The sequence below is a fragment of the Herpailurus yagouaroundi genome, unplaced genomic scaffold (assembly GCF_014898765.1).
Source record: "Herpailurus yagouaroundi ecotype Mexico unplaced genomic scaffold, PumYag 196, whole genome shotgun sequence".
Classification (NCBI taxonomy): domain Eukaryota; kingdom Metazoa; phylum Chordata; class Mammalia; order Carnivora; family Felidae; genus Herpailurus; species Herpailurus yagouaroundi.
The window spans coordinates 28,612,943-28,638,367 of record NW_024412427.1 but is presented as its reverse complement, the minus strand read 5'-3'; the positions used below and the strand labels follow the sequence as shown (position 1 = coordinate 28,638,367).

Below are 25,425 nucleotides of genomic sequence, written 5' to 3'. Positions count from 1 at the left end.
GGGGCTCAAATCTAGCAGCCCGGTGTCCACTCCCTAAGGCCTCTGTTACAGCTTGGCTTCCTGGACGAGCAGTCCCTCTTGCCTGGCCCTGGTCCCTTCATCTGAACAGAAAGCCACTGCTCCAGACACTCAGACACCCTGGGAGTGTGAAATACCCGCAGGGAGGGAGAGGGGTGAGGGCAGAGCTTCCCTTCTCAGCCCTAGGGGGACTCCAGAGCCTGGTGGATCTCGAGGACCTGCTACAGTGGGCCTGCCAGATCCTGACCATCAGCTGCCCTAAGGGGCAGGAAGGGAGGGGTCCTGGAGCTGGGCTGGGGTGGGCTGAGCGGCTCTGAATGGGGCAGTAGGAGGAAGGCCGAACTCAGGTCTTGGCTGTGGTCACAGGTGGCTTCCTGGGTGTGTGTGAAGGAATATGTGAATGCATAGCTGAATGAATGAATTTATATTCTTCGGGAGAGGGCAACGGGGAGAGGAGGACTCAGGAAAAAAGGCTGGGTCAGGCCTCACTTCTTATGCCCTAAGCTTTAAAGAGAGGGTCGTTTTCACGCCTATGTTATGATTAAAACTGAACTACTAAACTGTAACAAATGCAAAAAAGTCCAATGAAGATCTGATTTCAGTCAGTGTAGCCATTCTCGCCAGCAGTTTAAAAACATCTAGTACCCTTTTTATTTTCATTTCTCGTCATCCCTGAATTGAGCGGTCCAAAACACACCCCTTGGTTGGGTAGTCTTAGAGCAGCAGAGAAGTACCTAGTGGGACAACCCACAAACAAGTATGATAATCTCTGCGCCTCAGATTCTTGTTCTGTAAATTGGATGAGCTAACTCTTGCACAATGGGGTAAAACCAGGTCTTGTTATGGGTTGACACACTGTTTTCGGTCATCTGGGCCCCAGGACTGAGGTCTTCGCTCTGGCTCTAAGTTACTGCGACCCCTTCCCTTTCTTCCTCCTCCCTAGGTTTTCAGGTGATAAGGCTGGGTTGTAGCTTTCCTGAAATCACTCCTCTCCGGTAACCCTGGGTGACTTACAGGCCACCGCCTGCGCGGAGGCTCTTCCTGACTAGGCGACCTTAGGTGGCGGTGTTCGGGCATCCCGACCCCGCCCCTCTTCGCCGCCCGGCCGCAGCCAAACCCCGGCGCGAGGATCACGCGGGCCGGAGTCGCTCTGGGCATGCTCAGTGGCCCGGCAGGTGGGGCCGCCGCGGGACGCCCAGTCCGGCCTGGAGCGGAGGGGCGGGGGTAGAGAGAGGGAAGTGGGCGGGAGCGGAGGGCAGAGTCGCTAGAGTAGCCGGCTGCCGTGGGGCGCTGGGCAGGTGGGAGCCCGCGTGGGCCAGGCCGGGATGAGCGATGGCATCGGTCAAGGTGGCCGTGAGGGTCCGGCCCATGAATCGCAGGTGAGTTGGGGGAGGCCTTAGGCGGCCCCCCGATGCGCCCCCACTCGGATGAGCCTCGTCTCCAAGTCCCTTCGAAGGGCAGCCTGGACCTAAGTGTCACGGGACGGTCTGCGGCCCACTGCTCCCTGGCTGTGGCCTCTGGGGGCCTGGAGCACTTCATGCTTTGCTGTCCCTTTTACCCTGTCCTGTTGGGGACCCTGGGGGTACGGAGTTCACGAAGCCACGTAGAAGATTCCTGCCATATTAACTTGTGGAGGTTTGCGTGCCGGGGGGGGGCCGGCCGCGGCGCGGCAAGGGATCACTTTCATGAAGGCGTAGCCTCCTTTGGGGGGAATATGAGAGTGGTTATGGGACACCTCAGCTGTCAGAGGAGCTCTCCTCAACTCTGTCAACTCAGAAGTTCTCTAGTAACAGTAATGTTACTGTTTAATTTCTCAGTGAGCGAGGATTTCGAGTCCCTGAATTGGAACCCTAACTTCTAATCAGTAACTTAGCAATTCTTAACTTCACGTTCAAGAGTGTATGGGAAACTTTAGCAAAGTTTTGACTTCAGAGGGGGAAAAAAATCAAGGACACTTAGGCACACGTGTTTGAAATCCTCTGGTGTTAACAGAGGGGAAGAGCTATAAACACATTTAGAATTTAATCTTGTATTTTTCAACAAAGTAATGCTTTTCAGAATGATTTGACTCTTTATTCACTGAAAAAACAATCTGTGCTTGCTTCTCAATGACCTCTTTATAATCAGTTTAGGAAGATGCTTTAGAAGAGTTTTTAAATTGGTTTAACTTTAAAGAATGAAGTAGACGTAAATGGTATGTGTCCTTCTGAATTGACAGGCCAAGTTCACACAAGGCCATTTGTTTTTATTGGCTTCTCAGTCAAGTTGTTGGACATTTGACTTACCATATGGCTTTTCCACTTTCTAATGTCAACTTGTGGAGGTCATTGTTTGGTGGTTCTGACAGCTGTTTGGGGCATCAGAGGATCATAAAATCAAGTGATTGCCAGAATCTTCCTCGACTCACCCGAATCTCCCTTTTTCTCTTGGCAAATAGGGAATCATTCTGGGTTGTAGCTATTGTAAACCAGTGCTTTTGTCATTTTTAAGTTACTTGTAAAGCTTTTTAGGGAAGGAGTTTGACTTTTTTGTAAGTCTGAAGAGAATATGGATGTTTTTCTGTGTATTCAGTCATACAGGACAGATTCCTAAGTCATTTAGACCATTTAAAAAGATTTTTCTTTATTCTGGATTTACATGTATAAAGAAGTTCCTCTCGCTCTTTGGAATAACATGAACACATGCTAGAAGATTGTATTGAGTAACTTTAGAAAGCACCTGCCAAATGCAAGGCACTGTCCTGAGTGCTATCTGGGGAACAAGGTGAATAAGGTGTTTTTTATTTTTTTAATAAGGTGAATGAGTTTGTTTTTTTAAATTTTTTAATGTTTATTTTTGAGAGAGAGAGTATGAGTGGGGGAAGGGGCAAAGAGAGAGAGACAGAGAGAGAGACAGAGAGGGAGACACTGAATCTGAAGCAGGCTCCAGGCTCTGAGCTGTCAGCAAAGAGCCTGACAAGGGGCCCCAAACTCATGAACTGCAAGATCATGACCTGAGCCAGTCAATCGCTTAACCGACTGAGCCACCCAGGTGCCCCTAAGGTGAATGAGGTTTGATGAATGTCTTCTTAAGAGCCTACTGTCTGATGGGGTAGGGACTACACCCTGGCAGGACTCTCCTAAAACATGGGGCTGGTTGGGAGGGATGGTGCAGGTGCAGTCCTTTGCCAGTGTAGGCCTGGAGCCAGTTACATGGAGTGGCTGCAGGAAACATCCAAAGTCATGTGATTTGAGGAGGTAGATTGAAGTGGTGGTATTTATGCTTTCAGCAGAGAACTCTGGTGGTGGTATCAGGATTAGGGCAAGAGGTAAGGAAGTAGTGGTCTGAACCAAAGGCAGAAATGGGAAGGCTGGGTATGTACACCAAGACAGTTTACTGGCAGAATCGACAGGATTTGGCAGGTCCTTGGATGGGAAGGAGGAGGACGGGGAAGAACAGAGAACCGTTAACTGAAGTTTGATGGTCAAGGAGGTAGAAGAGGTTTGGGGAAGGTGTGTAATGAGGTTGGTATATAACCTTTTGGAAACGGGATACAGTGTGTCAAGTACAAGCACCGTGTGGGCACAGAGTGAGTGCTGCCCTCGTGTTGACCCTGTTGTGTGGGAAGGGCATCTGTCTCTTTGGTGGCGTTCGCTAGACTTTTAGAAACATGGGTTTATGTCTCAGGTGATTTGAAGACTGACATTTGGAAATCTTTTGCACATGGAGGACAATTTAAGAGTATTACAGTGAGATTTCTCAGGAGGAGAAAATCTTATCTTTATAAAGCATATATATATATATATATGCACATATATATGCATGCATACACGCATATACATATACTTATGTGTGTATATCTATCTATCTATATATATAGATATATATATCTATATATATAGCAGGTTACAAAAATAACGTTACAGTAAGAAGAAAAGGATTGGATACTGGGATATGCTTTTCTTTAGGATTCTAGGGAGAAGATTGGCTTGCCCCTCATGAAGCAGAATTAGCATAGCAAATTGTCATAACAGAGAAAGGAGAAGTGTCTCTTGAAGGAGGTGATGGTTTTTGCTGTCAGATGTTGCCAAGATGGTGCCCTGAGGATGTGAGTAAGATGAGGTCCTTGGTCTTGGAGACAGGAGCCTTGGTAACCTTCCAAAAGGCAGTTTCAAGGAGAGACAATGATCCAGAAGTTGGACATGAAATGGAAAGAGATGTACAAATGGCCGAGCAGAAGTACTTGACCTAAACATGCAAATTATAATAGCAGTAAGAAACTATTGTTTATCAGTGAGCTTGGTGGACCTTAACTGAACATCAGGTGCTGGTGAAAGTGGTGATGAAATCATAGGGGGTCAAAACGCCTGAACACTTTCTTAGTGGGAATTTGACGGTAGCTATCAAGATTGGAATTTAATAAATCCACTGATTGGACAGTTTCATTTATAAAGATTTTATTTTATGGATTATATTTCTGTCTACCAAGACGTATGTGTAAGGATGCAGGTAGGGATGTAGGTGCAGATGTAAAATTTTTGTTTTGTTAATCTTCAGAGGAGATTTAGGCAAAGAGGAAGCAATCGACAGAAAGCAAAGGCCTGAGGTTTTGGGAGGTGAGGATCGCTCTTGGAGCTTGGCTCTGAAAGGATGGAGGCATGGCAGGGGGATGCTGACTTTCTGAGCCAGGAGCCTTTGCAGTAACTAGTCCTTGCGAACAAGCACCCAGTGCTTGATTCAGGCTAAGATGCAGTGCCTTTGTTTTTACTTTGGTGGGGCAGAAGTAGTAGTTTCAGGTTTGAAAGAACTGTTATTTTGCATCACATAACAGCAGCTACTTTATGTGAGAGTTTGCTCTGTGGCAGTGGTACAAAATCTAATTTAATCTTTGTTACAGTCTTAGTAGGTACAGACTATTATTGTCGTGCCATTGTACAGATTGGGAAACATAGTTAACTTGCTCGAAGTCAGTTTTCTTTTTCTTTTCTCTTCTTTCTTTTAATATTTATTTAGTTTGAGAGGGACAGAGGGAGCGAGAGTGAGAGAGAGAATCCCAAGCAGACTCTGCGCTGTCAGTGCAAAGCTGAGGTGGGGCCTGAACTAATGAAATGTGAGATCATGACCTGAGCTGAAATCCAGAGTCTATGCTTCACTGACAGAGCCACCCAGGCACCCTGCCTGAAATCAGTTTCGGAGGGCAGTCAGCCCTGTACTTTTTGAAAATGAGTAAAATTTTTGCAGAAACTTAATTTGTTCATTGCTTTTATGGGCAAAAGTTTAACATTTATGTATCGTCTTTTTATGCCTTATGTACGTATGTCTTATGCATGCCTTTTTCTTTGTGATATCTCCCATTGTTCTTAGGCCCGGCCTTTTCTTTTTTATCGGTTTCATGTTTTACAATTTTACAAGATACTTCTTTTCCCTTCTGAAGAGAACAAAATAATGATTTGGTAACTAATTCGTTCATTTCCTTTTGTTTTCAGTTGTTTGCTTTTTTTTTGCAGAAACACTAGGTGATTCTTTTGCACCATCTATCCTGTCCCATTGATTTGCCAGTGTTGATGGGGCTGGGGTCTGAGGGCAGACTGCGTGGGTCCCAGTTTTGGCTGTCATTTACAAGCTGGGTAAATTTGAGCAAGACACTTAATTGTTTTAAACCTCAGTTTTCGCAACTGTGAAATGGTGATTGTAATTGTACAGGCCTTATAGATTGTGAGGCAAGGTCTTTTTTATGTATTTTGTTACTGTGATTGACAAGATGACACATTTGAAATTGAAGTTCTGTAAATACGTAAAAGATTCGTGAGGTGTTACATGCAGTTCCCTCATATTTTCTGTCCTGTCCTATTTTATTCTATTGTCTTGTTAAAAAGAATGCTATTTCTAGATCCACTAGATTGACTTCCAAGATCTATTAATGAGTTGCAGTTGTCAGTCTGAAAAACAACCGTCGTGGGGTTCAAATGAGATCATGCATGTGGATAAAGCCCTCCACACAGTGCCTGGCATGCAGCAAGGGCTCTGTAAGGATCAGTTATTGTTATTGCTGTTGTTTTCACATTTTAATGATGGCAACTTTAATAGTAAGTTTTTGAAATTTTTTTTGCCAAAAAAAATTTGCGAGTGCTGGCAACATGCCAAGTGATAGCTTTTTAACGTGCTTTCTTATCTAATGAGGCAAGACCCCCCCCTCAGTCCTTCCCTTTTCTGACTGTTCTTAGCTTTCTTTCCGGATTAGCCTCTCAGGTGGACCCTACAGTCATGTCTATCAAGTTAAAAAGAGAAGAAGAAAAACTGTCAGTGGTATTTTGGGATTGACAGCTTTAGGGTGTACTAAAGTCTTATTTTACGAGTGTCAGGGTGGTCTCTTGGATCTGTGATGAAGACAACAGATGGCTCGGGTGTTAAGGGTGGGAGACATCTATCAAGACGCTGCCATGTCTCAGGCATCATGCTCATTTCTTTACCTTGGCAACTTCCTTTCCTGCTCCCACCAACTGAGTGACTGAGGGCTTGATTATGCCCATTTTACAGAGGGGAAACTGAGACCCTTGGATAATAGCCACTGGGGTCTGGATTTGTGCCAAGTCTACCTTCCTGTCATTTCTGAAGCTCCTCCATTATACAGACACTGAAATGAGCAGAGGGCAGGGGACAGCCAGGCAGGTAGGAACCAGTACAGTTACAAGGGGTTTTAGACCAACCGAAGCTTCTTGTAAGAATCAGTTGACAGGTAGGTAGACAGGGTGTTGTGAGGACTTTCCTTTGTTAAGCTTGGGCTTTTATCCTTTTATGCTCCAGTTTGCTGGCGGGTACGTGGCTGTGGGCCGCATGGGGCTATTTCAGTTAACATTAAGGGAGATTTCAATTGTAGTTGCTCACTGGCGCCAGTCACATTCCAAACACTCAGTAGCCCACGTATTCAACAGTGCAGACATAGAGCATGCCCATCATCGTGGAAAGTTCTCTCCGGCGGTAAGACTGAGCTGGCTTGAGTCCCAGATTTGCCGCTTCTTAGCTTCCTGCCTTGGCGCGTAAGTGCTCTGTGGTTCAGTGTCTTCAAGTATAAAATGGAGATCTTCACAGGACCCACCTTGTGGGCTGAGATGGTGCCTGAGTGCGCTAACACTTGCTAATGCTGTTGGGCCCCAGAGCAAGGGCTCTGTAAATCTTGGCTATTATTTTTAGTCATTGGGGGCTACTGATGGTTTTAAAACAGGGTTGTCATTTGCCATTTTATATTTTCAGAAGTTTCATCTAATAGCAGTGTGGAGAACTGCTACCAGGACCAGCAACAATGAGCTTTTATTTAGTATTTGCCAAGTGCTGTGCTAAGTGCCTCTTATGCACTAGTATTACCCCGTTGGCTTTCCTATCATACTCTGGGATGCAAGACCCGGGGCCTAAATGTCTGTGTGAGTGGGCAGAGGCCAGTGCAGGAAGACCATAAAAACTGAAACATGACCCATGACGATGTGATTCTGGACTAGATTGGAGTCTTAATAGGTTTTGAAATTCAACCAAGTAAATTCAAAAATCTAATAGGCTTTATTAAGCAATTCGTGAATCAGGCGGCATCCCTGTCTAGCAAATTGTAAGGAGCTCCAAGGAGTTGTACAAAATGGAAGGTTTTTATAGGAAGGAGGATGGGGTGAGAATTTATTAGCAGAAGAAAAGATTGTTTCAGGCAAGGTCACCTTCCCTGAGGGAGAACAAAGAGTCTTATTAGGTGGATCACTGTGTCTTCCTACCTCCATGGTGCTGACCAGAGAATTGTTGGCCGACTATGTTCCTGGGAGAGGTTGAAAGTACAGTTAGGTTAGATATTAAGCCCCACTTTGGTGACTTGGCCTAGCATAAGTAACTCCCATTTTGGCCTGTGGTTTTCTTTTAACATAGGAAGGGGCACAGTCGAAGGATATAACTTGCAAGCAAAATCTTGAAGAAGGTTTTAGCATATTTTCTGACTGTGAAAATAATATACGCTTATAAAACAATGCATGCTCTGAAGACAAGTATGTCAAAGAAATCGAATTGAAAATAGCTCATAACTCCATGATCCAGGGATAGCTACGTGTAAACTTGATGCATTGGAATCCAGCCTTTTTTTTTTTCCTTGTGTAGCAACATAATGTGTACACTGTTTTATACCCTACTGTTTACATATGTAAGAGACACCCTGAAGACCAATCAGCAGTACACAGAGAGGCAAGAATCAAAGATGACTGAGTGGTTTGGGATATAAGTGGGAGAATGACTCCCCCGCAAAGTTAGGCTGCCAAGGTGAGCTGGTTGGGGTGGAGGGGCATGATGATGAGTTGAGTTGGCTCTGGATGCTGGTGGGGGATCCAGGCGGTAGGGACTCAGGTGAAGTATCAGCCCTGCGGTGTGCATTTGGATGTGGGTTTCTTGAAGGTGATGGTGGATGTGGTGGAAGTGAGCTTTGTTTCCAAGGAGAACGATAGTAAAGAAGGAAGGGTTGGTAGCAGAACAGTGTAACTGGCTGTGTGACACTTGCTCTTTAAGACTCAGTTCTCTTTTTGTAGGACATTGATTCTCAGGGTGGACCAGGGACAGCTGGGAATCACTGAGATTCTTTTAGGGAGTTGCCAAAGTCAGAACTACTTTTGCAGTAATACTAAGATTGTTGCTCTTTTCACCCTTCTCTCATGGGGGCGTGGCGGAGTTTTCCAGGAGCATCGTTGATGTACCGCGATGTCGTGGCTCTATGTGCCGTTCTATGTTTTAGAAATTTCTCAGTTTTAATTTCTTATATGGTAACTCAGTAAATAGTACTGCTGCTCTGCTTCTGTGAGGCACATGGCCAGACTTGGGCCCCAGCCCTCACCTGGGCACCACAAACCTGGGCGAGGCAAAGGAGAGGTGTGGTGTGTTTGTGTTTGTTTTAAAGAAGTGGAACAGAAAACGGGGAGGTAGGGGTGAGAGAAAAGAAGGCTGTGGGGGGAGGCAAGGGAGGGAGGTAGGGATGGCTAGAGGTTTCTCTCACGGGGTGTGGGGCAGCTGTGATGCTCCGGGTGAGTGAGGTTCCCCAGGGAGGGTCACGCTGTCATTGACTCACGGGATTGGGAGCGCATGGAGGTTTTATCCCTTCTTTTAGACGGACTTGGCAAGTAACGTGAAGCGAGTGACTGGTGTTTTCTCATATACAAAATTTAAAAATATCTTAATGTATATAATGCACTTAAATAAGCTATGAGTACTAGTGGTTTAAAAATGCTCTTTAGTGACCCAGAGTGTTAAATAAGCATGATTTGGTAGTAACTTTTTCTTTGTTTTATTCATGGAGGCTGTGGGTGAGAGATCCAGAGTGTGTTTGTCTTGCTGTCTGTGTGTCAGAGGTTATTGAGAAAGGTCCAGCTGTATAATACATAGCGCTTTGGTGTGAGGTTGATTCATTTTACACATCCTCATTTCATGGTTAATTTTCTAAATTGTTTCAATAGCTTTTGCTGTTTTTGGGTGTTCTAGAAGTGGGAAGCCGTCTTGCTGAAGCTTGTTTTGGGAAGGAAAACGTTCTAGTCCCACCTAGACTGGGGGAGGCTGGGGGAGGATGTGATAGTGCCTTATAATTCCCAACCCCTTCCCCAGGACTGAGAGCCTCTGGTTTGTTTTGGTGGCCTGACTACATTCCATCCGGCTCCAGTTGCAGAGACAGTCCAGAAAAAAGTCCTTCATGGGAAGGCGGGCATCATTCCCTTGGATTCAGCCTGCCAATTCCCATCAAGCTCAGAGGAGGTTCCCGCCAGCAGGACCTGGAAGCTTCCCCTCACTGTCCGGGGCTCTGGGCTGAGTGCTTGTTTCCTGCTCTATTTCCAAATACATTCATTATTCATTGTTGCTGCTTAGTAGGGGAGAAATAACTACGTCTGTCATCAGCATAGACACTTTGAACAAATTTCAGTGGGATATGTAGAATTTAAAGTCAGTTGAGAAAGAGCTTTCACTAACGGTGCTGATCAGTGATTTTTGTCATCGATTACTATTGCCAGCGGCTCATTCATGTACTAGGAACTCTGCTAAGGCTTGTGTGGTTGCTATCTAATTTAATTCCTAGCAACAGCCCTATAGGGGTGAATACTGTTATCTCCATTTTATAGATGAGGAAACTGGGGATCAGAGAAAGATCGGGTCCTGGCCCCAGTTTTATCACATTACACTGGTTTTCTGGCTTCATAGCATTTACATTATCTGAGTGTATGTATGTGTGCATATGAATGTATTTTTGTGTGTTTGCTTTTTTATCATGTTCTTGCATAAATTCTGTGAGAGCCAGTAGCCTTGTCAGTCTTACTCATGGATGTTTCTCTGAAGCCTAGAACTGTGCCTGGCAGAGAAGGGTACTCAGAAAATAGTGCATTAATTACTGCCACCTCCCTTGCTCCCTGTTTCCCCTATCTTTCCCCTATCTTGGATGCTTATAAGGAATCAGGAACCCCTAGCCCAGCACCTGTTACAAGAAATCAGGAACTCCTAGCTCAGCACCTGTTTTAAGGAATCGGGAACCCCTAACCCAGCATCTGTGGGATGTCTCGCACTGCTCTGTGTGAGGAGGAAAAGGGAACTTCGATGATCTTCCTTTTGGATATTAGGAGGACAAGGAAGTAGAAGAGGGCTGAGGAGGAGCCTGGGTGAAGAATAACAGCTTTGGAGCTTTCCCTGCATATTAAGTTAATTATACACAAATTGCACATCAAATACTCATTATGTTTATCTCTTAAGGTTAGAGAATTGGAGATAAAACACTTACTGTGTTTAAATGATACATAGTTTATGGGACAAAACACTCATGTGCCTTTTTTCAGGAAAAGGTTTTGTGTTTTTTGTTTGTTTTTGTTTTTTTAGCTTTTTATCTTGAAATAATTTTGGAATCCCAACCTCCCCTAATACTCATGTCTTACATAACCAGGGTACAGCTGCCAAACCAAGAAATTATCTGTACAAGACTATTAACGAGACTATAGTTTTAACTGACTGTCCTTTCTCTGTTCCAGCAACCAGTGCAGGACCCCACCTCACACTTAGTTGCCATGTCTCCTTAATCTCTTCTGGTCTGTGACAGTTCCTCAATTTCAAAAGAGTGCCAGTCAGTTAGCCTGTGGAATGGCCCTCAGTTTGGGTTTCTCTGATGTTTAATCATGATTGAATTGAAGAGACAGTGTTGTTGAGAACACCACATAAGTAATATTCTGCTCTTCATTTCACATCATGCCAGGGTATGTGGTGTTAGTCTGTCTTCTTAGTGGTGATGTTGACCTTGATCACTGGTTAACGTGATGTCTGCTGGTGGTGTCTGTGGTTGATAAATATCTGAGGGAGATACTTTGAAGGGAAAAGTTTTTTTTTTAATTTTTTTTTTTTTTAATTTTAGAGAGAGAGAGTGCCGGGGGTGGGGCAGGGTAGGGGGTAGGGGCAGAGGAAGAGGGAGACTGAGAATCCTAAGCAGCTTCCACACAGGGCTGGATCTCCTGACCCAGATATCATGACCTGAGCCGAAATCAAGAGTCATGCTTAACCAACTGAGCCACTCAGGTGCCCCTGCAGGAAAAGTTTTAAATTTCAGTTTTATAACACTATTTTTATCTTCATGGGAACACATTTCAGATGTTCTAATAAAAAGTTATTGTGAATATAAGATTCATTTAAAATATCCCCCCTACCCAACCTTGTGAAAAAGGATTCATCATACTGAAAATGAAGGACATTTGTGTTTTGGAAGGCTGATGATGATTGTACAGGACTGTGTATTTCTGACATCTGCAGTAAGACATGTATTAGCTCACCACATGCTGATGTGTTCTATTCTCTACTGTTTCATTAAAAAAAAAAAAAAATAAAAGATAGTTGTTACCCGCTAAATTGATTTTAAGATCTGCAGTTTGGAAAACACTAGTGTAGTGGATTTATTGTCCAGAACAGAAATTGGTAAAATCTCATTTTGTTTTTTTTCCCGAGAGAACATCAAAGTTAGGATTGTGTTAGATTGAAAGTCAATCCTGTTTCCTCTAAGACGCTGGAGGGCTCATGATCCCAAGAGGATAAATCAAGCTTAGAAGGAGATTTTTCAACTTTTAAGAGGCTAGGATTCTGAACCTACCATGCCATGTCTACTCTCAGGATCTTGCTTTCTTGAGCCCTCATGGCCTCATGGTCGTTCGCCAGGTTACACCTGCTGATTCTTATTTTCAGGGTTTTATTAACAGAGTCTAAGCCATCACAGTGATTCTGCTTGGAAATTCTGCTTAGGGCAGAGGTAAATCACTCTGTGAGCTCCCTCTTAGTGGGACTTAAAGTTCCCTAGGAAGGTTTTAAGAAAAATAATTCAAGGTGATGGAGACTAGCTCAAAAGTGAGAACAATTGCAGAGATGAAGATTTTGGTCTCTTCTTTTTCCTAAAGTTTTCCTGTGAGCTGTCTCTACTTGATCAGATTGAAAGGCAGTTGTGAGAAAAATGTCACCAGTCCTGGGCTGGGATCACGTTGATGATCCAAATAAGGTGCTTTTCTTTTCTTCTTTCTCTTCTTTGTTTTGAGGTGGGGTTATGCCTTACCTGCTGAGCATCCTGGAAGTATTGGGCAAGCACTCTGCCCTGTCTAAAATGCTGAGTTGGTCTCTTGCTTGAACACTCTTTGCTAGGAACCAGCACAACAGAGTACTTCCCATTCCCCCCCAACTCCTCCAGCCGCAGGTGGTGTAGTCCTTCTTTTCTTCATTTTATTTTAATATATAAAAACTTTTCATTTTGAAACATTTACAAAAAGTTGCAGAGTAGGGCAGAGTTTTCACGTGGCTTTTGCCCAACTTCCCTAAGTATTATAATCTTAGAAAACTGTAATTAAAAACCAGCATAGTTACACTGATACAGTACTATTCACAATAGTGAATCTTAATCTGACTTATTCACATTTCCCAAATTTCCCCAATAGTGTCTTTCTTCAGGTCTAAAATCCAGTCCAAGATCACACAATGAGTTTAGTTGTCTTGTAAAACATCTTAATTAAGCTCTTTTTGTTCTTAGGGCCAACTTTGTCTTTCCTGATATGATATTAAGGGTAAGAATAGATAACATTTCTCCTAGAATAACTCTCTTTGAAAGATTGAAGAATTATGCCTCCTGGCATCCTTTTTTTGGAATATAGACAGACACTTTGAGCTGTTAAGACCTTGGTTGGATTAATTGTTCCACATGTCAAATGGAAAAGACACATGGGGACCTCTCATCCTTGATGGGGTGGAAAGGTTTGGAATTTGGAGTGAGTTTGGGGGAAGGCAGGTCTTAGTGATGTGTCAAGGATTTTTTTTTTTTTAAAGTTCATTTATTTTGAGAGAGAGAGAGAGAAAACATGCATGAACATGCACAAGCAAGTGGGTCAGGGCCAGAGAGAGAGAGAATCACAAGCAGGATCTGTGCTGTCAGCACAGAGCCTGACGTGGGGCTCGATCACATGAACCAAAAGATCATGACCTGAGCTGAAAACAAGAGTCAGATGCTTAACCGACTGAGCCACCCAGGCACCCCTCAAGGATCAGTTTTAGACATAATTAGTTAAATTTGTAGTACAGGGGCTACAAACTCAATGCCTACATGGGACCAGATAGGCCTTCCACAGTCCACATTACAAACTCTGAGTCAGGGAGGTAATCGTGTGTGGAGGGGCACTTGCTAGTTTCTCTACTAAACTTCCCCCCATGTTTTAAAGACTTCACACTAAAGTTACCAACCTGTTTATCTGTTGCTCACGTAAGCAGATCACTGTGTGTAGTTCCCAGTCAGCTGGTGCTCCTGGAGCCTCTATTCTCTGGGGCCTCACCATCCTCTCTCTCCAGCTAGTGGAAGGCAAGTGGAGGGTAGGGAGGTGCACCCACCTCCATGGTGTGGAAGAGACATGTCACTAGTGCTCACCTCCCATTGGCCACATGGCCACACCTGGCTGCAGGGAAAGCTGGAAACCGTAGTTATTTTACTGTCTGGGACACCACTTCCCGGAGATAATTCTGTACTGTAAAGGGGAAGCTATCTAGTTCTGCACACTGTGTCTCGAGAGGCAACTCCATCTGTTCCAGCCAGTGATACCATCAAGGACCTTTGCACTTACCTTTCCATGTGGTACAGGTGTGGAAACCCAGATGTCCACATGTCCTGTTTCTTCCTTCTTAGTTAGATGTCACCTCCTCAGTTGTCTCATTGAAAATATCATCTCCCATGCCTGGTATTTCCTATCTCCCTTCTCAATTTTTTATTTTCCTTATCACTCTTATCACAATTTGGACTACTGTGTATTTTCCTTTTTTAGTGGTTTATTGTCAGAGTTACTCTATGAGGACCAGGGCCATTCCTGTCTTGTTCTTGGATATCTTTCTTGTACTTGACATGTGTTCAAGTATTGAATAAAATGGGAACACGGACTGTTGAAATCCTCAAAATTTCAAATGTTGGCTAGGGTTATAGCTAAAACAAACAATCAAACCATGTCTATGGGTGTGATCCTGGCTGCTAGCCTGGGCCTTGGGTGGAGAGCCAGGTGCCAGGGGCTGGGCCTGGAAGACATGGGTTTGTTTTCCAGGTCTGCCACTTGCTCATTGTGTGAGTTTGGGTGTGTCATTTTACTTCTCTGGGTTTCAGAGCCTTCTTCTACAATATGAGACTAATAGTCCTCCCCACCTGCCCACCCCCACCCCCCACTTGCTGAATTATTGGACTTACTGTGTATCGAACTGTGCCAGACCCTGTGCTGGTTGCTGGGGGAATGAATGCTGAGTGAGGTGACCCCAGGAAGCTTCCAGGGAGAGGGGAGGTTTGATCTGGACCTTGTACAGTGGGAAAGAGTCATAGCAGAGGAAAGATATTTTAGTCATTAAGTACTTATTGAGCAGCTGTGTGTGCAGGGTGCTTTTCAAAGTTTGGAGATTCTTTGCTGAACAGGATGATAAAGTTGCTGCCCCCAGAGAGCTTATATTCTAGTATACTACTGTCGAATAGAAAGGCAGTGTCCCGCACATATGTAATTTAAAATTTTCTGGTAGTCACATTAAAAAAAAATAAAAATAAATGGGTGAAATTAACTTTATCAATCTAATTTAACCCATTATATTCAGAATGTCATTTCAATATGAAATCAGTAGAGTAAGTATTAATGAGATATTTTACATCCCTTTTTTGTACTGTCTCAGAAGTGTGGCATGTTTGTTATACTTACAGCACGACTAACCACGTTTCAAGTGCTCAGTAGCCACATGTGGCCAGGCACTGCCATATTGGACAGCACAGGTCTGGGAAGTAAGCAGATCATATGTAATGGCAGGTAGTTAAAAGTTCTATAAAGAAAATAAAGCAGGGTAAAAGGATAGCTAACCATACCAGGGGTCAGGAAGGGACTTTTTGGGTAGATAAAAGAAGGTGATGAACTATGGGGATATCTAAGAAGAATCCTCTAGGCAGAAGGAATAGCAAGTACGAAGGCCCTATGGCAAGAACATGCCTGGAATATGCACTGGATACTGGAAGCCATGTGGGAGGAAGTGTGATGCATCATGTGGAGCTCAGGAAACCATGGTAAGGTTGTAGGCTTATTGTGAGTGTGGTTAGGGCCATGGCAAGAGTGAGAGAATGGGAGTGACCTGATCTGACTTCACTTGTCCAAAAGTCACTTGGGCCACTGGTGGAGAATGGACTGTAAGGGGACAAGAATAGAAATGGGATGATTTGACCAAGAGGTGTGGGTGTATATGATTATGATCATTCATACAGTCTTTCATCCTGCAAACATTCATTGGCCGCCTACGAAGTGCCAAGCATTATAGTTAGGCACTGGGGATACCAATGGGCATGATCTATGTTCTCAGGAAGCTCAGGCTAACAAATGAGTGGCTGGTTCAGAGTGGCAAGCTTGAGTAGAGGGGCAGGCAGAGAACAAAGGGAGCCATTCTGTTGAGTAGGCAGGTGTGGTGATTTCTGGCTGTCCTATTTCTTTGCATGACCGATCACCAGGCTGGTGTCAGGCTAAAAGAACTTGAGCTTAGGTGACCTGTAAGACCCTCGTAGCACTGAGGTCAGCAGCCTGTATTCTGTTGACTGTTGGGCAGCCGCTGAAGATGAGTTCAGGAAGGTGTGGGGTCACACTCAGCCTGTGATGCAGGTAGTGGACCAGTTCTGGAAACAGGAGGATGGTGAGAAGGGAAGATGGGACACTGCAAAGGCAGGCTTTTGTCCCCAAGGGAAGCTTATTTCCAGTGGTAATGGTAACTTAGCCTACACTTTCTACTAACCAGTGGTTTTCAGATTTTCTGCTCTTTCTAATGACCAATAAATGAATTAAAGGATCAGCGGAAGGACTTCACTCCTCCTTGCCTGGAACATAAGTGCTTGTGGAACTGGTTTGATTATAATTTGATCTTGGCTGGAATTCCTCCCTCCTTTGATTTTGAAGAGTCGGAGGATTTTGTGGTTGTTTCTTTTTGCTGCCTTTCCCCTTTTCCCTTTTCTTCTGCTCTGACTTTTGAGAGAGAGCTATTGCTAATCAGTCCTAGATACATCGGATTTATTTTCTGTACCATCTTTCTTAGCCTTTGGAGCACGTTTGTAGTTCTTGATTTGCTATTTCCGATTCATTTATTCATTCCTTCATTCAGCAGACATGGAGTGCTTTCTGCATATGGGAAACGACTTTCTTTGTGTGTGAGCTTTTCCTTGGAAGGATACCTTTGGACTGTTTACTGATTACATTAGCGAGGCAGAGATTTCACTGTCCTGTAATCCCAGTCTTTCACACAGTACTTAGTACAGTGAAGCTGTGATAGAGGCATGGATATGGAAGAGCAGGTAAATTAGATGCTTCTTGTATCCTGGCTGTAGAGTGCTTGCATGGAATAGGCATAATCAGTGCTATTATAATTTTGTCTTGTACTTTTTAGGATTTCACGTGGATATTGTGATGGCAAAGCACAATCTGACATAACTCAGTAATAAATGGACAAAGTCTACTAGTCACCAAGTATTTGGTTTTACTATATAGATAATAAAATACTGTGGGTATTTGGAGAAAAGAAGATAGTGTGAGCTCAAGTCTATAGGTAAGGAGTTATGGCAGGAGTTGAACATTGTGGTCTGACTAGGCTTAGCTTGGTGAAAAGCAGAGGTTTTCATGGTGACCTTGACATTTTGTCCAGCTACTGAGCTTTTATTGAGCCCTTTTCTTTGGTCAGAGACGATCGAGGGCATAGTCCCTACTCTCTAGTAGCTCGTGACCTAGTGGAAGTGACAGGAACAAAGGGAGCTTCAGAAGACCCCTAGGTAATGATGGTGTATTCGAGACATGATGTATGAGGGTGGGGGTGTTGAGTGGCGCTCCTTCTAGGGATGGGAAGAACATTCCAGAGGAGGATACCATGACAGGGTATGTGTCAGGCCATGTGCTAGACCAGTGATTCTCAAACGTTTTTGGCTTTGGGGATTTCTGCAGTCTTAAAAATTTTTGAGGACCCCAAAGAGCTTTTGTTTTTGTGGGCTACGTAAGTCTATTATTTACCACATTAGGAATTAAAACAGAAAAATTTAAAACATAGGAGTATGTAAGCACACATTCCTTTAGCTGTCAGAACGATTCATCACACACATTGCAGCCCCTGGAAAACTCCACTGTGCACTTGGGAGAGAATGAGAGTGAAAAAGGCAAATAATGTCCTGGTATAATTATGAATATAGTTGACCTTCTAAACCCCGTCCCCCCCATAGTCATTAACAACCACAAGGCAGCTGCTGGGTTGCATGTTGGGGATGTAGTGGTGCATAAGCCAGGCACTGTCCTGGTCTTTGTTGGACTAGGTCCTGTGGTACTATGTATGGAAGCTTGTGGTGAGAGCTGGGGTCTAATTCAGACTTGGGGCATCAGGGAAGGTGCTTAGGGGAGAAACATCTAGCTAGATCGGAAGTGGGCGTTGGCCAGGGACAAGTATAGCAGATGGAGGGAACAACGTGGAAGGCCCAGAGACCTCATTTGAGGAGCTGAAGGAACTTCCAATGGCTGTGTGTTAATAATGCATTTGCTAGAACAATACCAGCAGTTTGCTTTCTCTGTGCACCTTCAGTGTGATGTGATTTTATCCACTTGTTTGTTTTCAGAGGCACGCATGGCTGTTCTTAAGCCCCTTCCCTATGTGGCTTGTAGGCAGCTAAGGGCCTTGTTTCTTGGCACTTGTGTTGGAGAGCTTCCTGTTTCAAGTGCTGAACTGGGTTTGTCAAGCTTTGAAAATGCAAATGGAGCAGAGCCATGAAACGTGAGGGGGCTCAGTGTGCAGAAGAATGGAGACTGAATTAAAAAGCATAATTAATCATAAAAGAACAGAAAGGCGACACTTGAGAGTTGAGGACTTGAGTGAAACAGAAGTGGAACTGCTCGTTTGATGTCATCGTGTGATCGCAAGATGAGGCCTTGGTCTCAGACAGTGAGTGCCAGTGCATTGTGTACTAGCTCTCGCCCCTCCTCCTTTGAAATGAGGTCCAAATTAGAGATGCCAGTATTAACGCCAGGTGCAACTAGAGACTTCCTTTGCCCTCATATAGTTGTTGTAGGAGGGGCCTGCTTTATTGTGCATTTACTGTTCGGTCAGCTGAGCCCCAGAAATGAGGACAGACCTGTTTTGCTTTCTGCCTGTTTGATTGCAAAGAACATCATGATATCAGAGGGCTTTCTTACTTCAGGGCCTTCTGGCTTGATGACAAGGTTATTTCTTTCATTTCTGCGTAAATTGTGGTAGTGTATTCAGTTTCAAGGAATCTGGGATGAGTTCTTGAGTCTTAAGAACCAGCTAATGCTGCCCCAGCAGTACAGCTCTGGGGAAAGACAGCTTCACTCTTCAAAAGGAGCACACCTCGAGGGTATCAGGACATGAAAATACTGGCAGAGAGTCAGAAGGATTGAAAATTAAAGAGGGTGCAGCCTATGCTAAAAAGATAGAAGCTATTCCACACTGGTAGTTTCTTTAAGAAATCCTAAAGATGTTAGAAAACCTGAACAGATCACACCTTATTTGCTCCAGGCTGGGTTAAGTCATGTTTTATTTTGTTAAAAGTCAGCTTCATTGGTTTCATCACATCAGCCAGCATTGTCATTGGCTCTCTGTCCCTCGAGGCGCCATGGGGAGAAGATAATAGAATCCAACAGAAAGTTTGAGAAGCCACAATCAAATTCTTTAGATTTGCTGCCAGTAGGTCATTTAAAAAGTTTTTTTTGCCATTAGAGGCATAACCTGCTCTCTGAAGTCTCCCAAGTTTTCTATGGGGTCTCAACTCCCGTGTCTGGGGAACTGGCGGAGAGCTGGTGACCTGTGTGGGCTGCGGGGGTAAGCCAACATCACCTCCCTTTCTGCTGTCCTGTGGAGATAGGAGTGCTATTGTATTTCAGGAATAACAAGAATATTCACATAAGGTCTTCTGATTTTTTAAAGTACTGACAATTAATTAAAGATATTTTAGAATACAGAGTACACTAGTCCTAGCCTTCGGATGCCACTGAAAAATATCTGGCATAGAATGAATGTTTAAAACTTCTCCCCTACATCAAAATAAAATGCTTCTGCACAGCAAAGGAAACAACCAACAAAACTAAAAGACAGCTTACCAGATGGGAGAAGATATTTACAAATGACACATTTGGTAAAGGGTTAGTATCCCAAGTATGTAAAGAACTTATATAACTGAACATCAAAAAAACATAGTCCAATTAAAAAATGGGCAGAAGACATGAACAGACATTTCTCCAAAGAAGACATTGAGATGGACAACAGATAGATGAAAAGATACTCAACATTGCTTATCATCATGGAAAGGCAAATCAGAACCACAGTGAGATATCATATTATATCTGTCAGAATGGCTAATATCCAAAAGACAAGATATAACAAGTGTTGTTGAGGATGTGGGAAAAAGGGAACCCTCATACACTGTTGGCGAGTGAAAATTGGTGCAGCCACTGTGGAAAACAGTGTGGAGCTTCCTCAAAAAATTAAAAATAGGGTAGCTCAGTCAGTTGAGCGTTTGACTTCAGCTCAGGTCATGATCTCATGGTTCGTGGGTTTGAGCCCCACATCAGGCTCTGTGCTGACAGCTCAGAGCCTGGAGCCTGCTTCGGATTCTGTGTCTCCCTCTCTCTCTGCACCTCCCCGCTCATACTGTGTCCCTCTCTGTCTCAAAAATAAACATTAAGAAAAATTAAGAATAGAAACACCACTTGATCCATTAATTCCACTACTGGGTATTTATCCAAAGAAAATGAAAACACTATTCAAAAAGAAACATGGACCCCTGTGTTTATTGCAGTGTTATTTACAATAGCCAAGATACGGAAGCAGCCCAAGTGTCCACGGATAGACGAATGGACAAAGAAGATGTGGTACACACACACCCACACCCTTACACACGTAGTGGAGTATTACTCACCCATAAAAAAGAATGAAATCTTGCCATTTGCAACAGCTTGGATGCATCTAGAGAGTATAATGCTAAGTGGAATAAGTCAGAGAAAGACAAATACCATATGATCACACTCATGTGGAATTTAAAAAACAAAACAAATGAACAAAAAAAAGACAAAAAGCATACTTTTTTTTTTTTTTTTTTTAAGTTTAGTTATGTTTGAGAGAGAGCGAGAATCCCAAGCAGGCTCCACACTGTCAGCACAGGGCCTGATGCAGGGCTCAATCCCATGGCCCATGAGATCATGACCTGAGCCGAGATCAAGAGTCAGATGCTTAACTGACTGAGCCACCCATACATCCCCCCAAAACAGACTCTTTAACTATAGAGAAAAAATTGATGGTTGCCAGAGGGGAGTTGGGTGGGGGGATGGGTGAAACAGGTGAAGGGGATTAAGAGTACACTTACCATGATGACCATTGGGTGATATATAGAAATGTTGAATCACTGTGTTGTACAACTGAAACTAATACAGCATTGTATGTTAATTATACTGGAATTAAAAAAATCTTTCTCTTTTATTTGCAACTCTTCAGACCATTTCCCCTTACTACTTTTCTGCATTTCCGGTGTTTTCAATATTTGGTGGTGGTGGGGGGGGGGTCGTCATCTTTGAGTCCTCCTGGCTTGTCTCACTGTTATGTCACAAGCATCCTTGAATTCCACTGAATGCTGAAAGATGCTGGTCCTTTCCGTGTTTCTGTGAGGACCAGGAAAGAGGTGTCATGGTTGGGGAGGGGGCTCCTGGAAGAGGTAGCCCTAAAGTAGCTTCTGTGAACAGTGCTGGTAATGCTGAGGACAGCAATTGGGTCTGCATAAGCCCGTCCTTCACTGCGTGCTTCGACTCTGTCCTCTGAATCCCGTAGTCTTCTCTAGGGCAGGTAGGGCAGGCAGGACTCATCCCTGTATTATGGACAGGCAGGCAGGCTTGGTCAGCAACACATTGGTCAGTTAGAGCTGCAGAATGTGAACCTGGCTCTTTGGACCCTGAAATTCTGGGCTACGTTGCTCTGACTGTGGCAGACTGCATGCCTGAGCCCGAAGGCCTTTTCTTCTTTGTTGAGAGTTTTGGTGGCCTGCTTGATATTTTCCCACCTCTGTCATCTGGTTTCATACAAGGTCCGTGGTCATGGTGCGTTTTCTCCTTTGGGCTTGGCTAATGACATTGTGGGGGAGGCCCAGCTTGCCCTTCTGAGACCTTTAATGGGGGAAGTAGAAAAACCAGGAGTTTAGGATGCTGGCCTCACATCTCAGCCGATGTCTTCCCACCCCAGAGAGTGGATTTAACTCGTAGGGGGTGTAGCTGGGCATCAGGAATTTTAAAGTCCCTGGGAAATTGCTGTGTGCAGCAGAGCTGGAGGGCTCCTGGATAGGGAGACAGCTGGAATGTGATTACTGGTAACACTCCAGCTCCTGGACACCCCGCATGATGTCAGTGTGCTCTCCATTGATGCCTCATGTTTTCCAGGTGATGATGAAATGAAAATCGGCCTGAGTGTAGAGTGTGGCTTCTTCCTCTGTTCTGTTTCTCTGCTGTTGTGCTTTTTTTTTTCTTTTTTTTTAACGTTTATTTATTTTTGAGACAGAGAGAGACAGAGCATGAACAGGGGAGGGGCAGAGAGAGAGGGAGACAGAATCTGAAACGGGCTCCAGGCTCTGAGCTGTCAGCACAGAGCCCGACGCGGGGCTCAAACTCATGGACTGCGAGATCATGACCTGAGCCGAAGTTGGACGCTTAACCGACTGAGCCACCCAGGCGCCCCTCTGCTGTTGTGCTTTGTATCACTAGTCAGAAACTGCAGATGGGGCGTAGCATACTCCGTGTCTGACCAGTGTGGTCTGAAAAGCAGCGAGAGCCAGGACAGGCAGGGAGCAGCTCTTCACCAAGCCTGGCTGTGTTTAGGCACCAAGGAAGGTGGTGTGACTCAGTTTTGTTCCAAGAATAGCCTGGAAAGGGTCTGATGACCTACCCCCTTGTCTCCTAGTATACAAAATGTGGGTGTTCCTTTAGGCAATGATTGGGTTTCCCTTTTGGACTGACTGCATTTCACTTACCATGTCAACCATATCAGATCTTTCCTTGGTCTGGCCTCCCGTGCTGGGGTGGGCCTTTGCTTTTACAGACTGTTTGGTCTCACCCACATGGGGTGATCGTGGGATGGTGAAGGTCATGGTCTATGATTATACATCGCTGTATCCCTGAGAGCCTCGTAAAGGGGAGACATGCGTTTGTCCTTTGCCCTACTCCTGCCTCTAGCCACTGTTGCCCTCTTTAATTTATTATACCATTGCAAGCTTGCCCTCGGGGACGAAGGGAAGGGGCTACTGGGCAAGACGGACGGCATTCGTTTCCTGTCTTCAGACATTGAGTATATAGTCAGAATCACTAGACACCTTTCTCAAGTATTTAAAAAAAAGTGAAGGAAGGGGCACCTGGGTGGCTCAGTGGGTTAAGCATCCAGCTTCGGCTGATGTCACAATGTCATGGTTTGTGGGTTCGAGCCCCGTGTCAGGCTCTGTGCTGCCAGCTCAGAGCCTGGAGCCTGCTTTGGATTCAGTGTCTCCCTCTCTCTGCCCCTCCCCCCCTCTCAAAAATAAACATTAAAAATAAGTGAAAGAATTTTGGTGTTTCTGATGTTCTTTTTTTATGAACTGTGGCCTCTGGATTGTGTTGATGAAGATAAGGCACTTTATAAATAAAACCTATGAGGATCAACTATCTGGTGGTTCTTCATAGTTTTGAGATCTGGCTAGAAAATTTGGCAAAATGTATTCTGGATTTCCTCCATTTCCGCTCATTTTTGGAAAGCCCTGGAAAGGTTATTAACACAGAACTGCCCAACAGAATGTAAGCTCTTGGAGGGCAGGGCTTTTTGTTGTTTTTGCTTACTGGTGTATGTCCAGTGCCTCAGACAGCACAGGCACGATAAACACTTGCTGATGGATGGATCTTGGGTTTGTGATGGAGATGAACTGATTGTCTGCTGGGTGCCTGGCCTTGTGTTGCCTGTTTTCTTCTGTCACATTTTTCAGCAGAAAATGATGCATCAGGTGAGCTCAACCCACAGCATTGCACAATCAGTACTTAGGTTTGCTTTTTTTTAAGTTTATTTATTTAGTTTGAGAGAGAGAAAGAGAGAACACACACGCATGCAGGGGAGAGAGAATCCCAAGCAGGTTCCCTGCTCAGCACGGAGCCCAGCCGGATGCAGGGCTCGATCTCACGACCACAAGATCCAGACTGCGAGATCATGACCTAAGCTGATATTAAGAGTTGGAGGCTTAACCCACGGAAACACTCAGGCACCCCTGTGTGATAGGTTTTATTCCTCCATTTTACAGGTGAGGAAACCAAGGCTTGGCAAAGTTCAATCAGGTGCTAAAGTCATAGAGCTGCCGAGAGGCAGGGTTTCAGTGCAGGTGCCCAAAGCCCAGTGCTTCCCTGCACAATTATTAAACCACTCTGCTCGGCAACATCAGAAGCTGTGCTTGCATCTGATTGCACTCTGACTCGAGGTGAAGTCTTTTGAAGAGTCTTACAATTGAGTATTTTGAAGCATACCTTTCTCCTATCTGGTATATGTAGCTGGCAATGTGGTAAAAGGAATCAATCTTCTTTTTATGAGCCAGCTATTGTATTTTTTTTTTTTCATAAAGCTGTCACTGAGAACATTTCTCTAAAATAGAGATAAATCTGGAAGGAGGGTTGTGGTAATGGTGTGGGGAAAGAGCCGAGAAAACTCATTTCTTCGTGTTTCGTGGCGCTGCCACATTGCACGAGGGTATCTTTGGACGTTAAATAGTTGGCTTAATGTCTGAGCACAGGAAAACAAAAGGAAGTATTAGTAAAGTTCTCCGTGTTTACATTTAGGCCATTTCTTTTAACTTGCCACTTTCCTTTTGTGAACGTGTTGCTTCTGTGTTTTGGAGAAACGTGTTGAAGAAGTTTGGTCATACGCACATCCCTATTTTTCTTCTGTGATTCAAAAGCGATGGACATTCTCACTGCCTTGGTTGTGGAGTCAGCACAGCTGTGTGTCTCCGGGAAGAGCCGAACTTCATTTTTGCCTTTGGAGTTAACATCTGCTAGGTTAACTGATACTTATAGGGAAAACACATCTGCATTTAGAAATTAAAAATGTATAATGGACTTTGAAGCATAATTAACTGCATTTTAAGGCTTGGAATTCAAGAGTAGGATCTTGTTTTCACTTCACCTGTTTCATTGTTTCGTTGCTTACTTTCATTCATCCATCTAGGTGCTTTCTGTATGTCAGGGTGTAGTGCTAGGTATTATGGGGTATGCAAAAATTAAGGCATTATGTCTGCCCCAGGAAGCGGGTGCACTGGTTGAGAAGACAAATATGTAGTCCCCCAGTAGTAAACAGGTGGAAGGTAGAAACCGCTATGATGTGTTATGAAATATCACAAAGGTGTGTGTTAGGAAGTATCACACAGAAGATGTGGTGTGTTATGGAATATCACACAGAAGGTACTGGCTAGGAGAAGATTGGGAAGGCTTCCTGGAGGAGGAACATCAAAAAGCTTTGAAGGAAGAGTGAGATGGAGGGGAAAAGTACATTCCAGACAGAGGGCACAGCATGAGGGTCACTGTGAGTCCTGGAAAAAGGCGCTGTTTGGGATGCGATGGGGGCTTGGGTGGTACAGGTGTGTGTGGGAGATGAGGCTAGACGGGCTTCTTGTGCCCTGCATCTAGCACCTGATGCAATAGACACCTTGCATCCAATTTAGGGAGTAATCTTGGTGTGGATTGCTCACATGTGCAGCTGGACCATTGTGTTCCTGTGGGAGCCCAACCTTCCCTAACTCCCACCTTCAGGGGGAGGTAGTTGAAATCAAGTTTGGTGTTCTAGCTTTGCGCACAGCCCAGAGCCATTCACTGTGGCTTGGAAGTATTGACCGCTTACTTCCTCTAA

General features: G+C 44.4%; 1 protein-coding gene across 10 annotated transcripts in view; it reads left to right on the top strand.

The window, feature by feature from the left end:
• The first annotated feature begins 1,260 nt into the window (after positions 1-1,260).
• KIF16B (kinesin family member 16B) overlaps positions 1,261-25,425 on the top strand; it is a 289,984-nt gene continuing 265,819 nt past the window's right edge. For 9 of the 10 annotated variants that reach the window (XR_005782154.1, XR_005782151.1, XR_005782153.1 and 6 more), the window contains exon 1: positions 1,261-1,397. Coding sequence is in view for 5 of the 10 variants with exons in the window: in XM_040447749.1 (XP_040303683.1) it covers positions 1,351-1,397 (47 nt within the window). In the remaining 5 variants the exon portion in view is untranslated. The remainder of the gene's footprint in view (positions 1,398-25,425) is intronic. The other variant, XR_005782152.1, reaches the window with a different exon arrangement.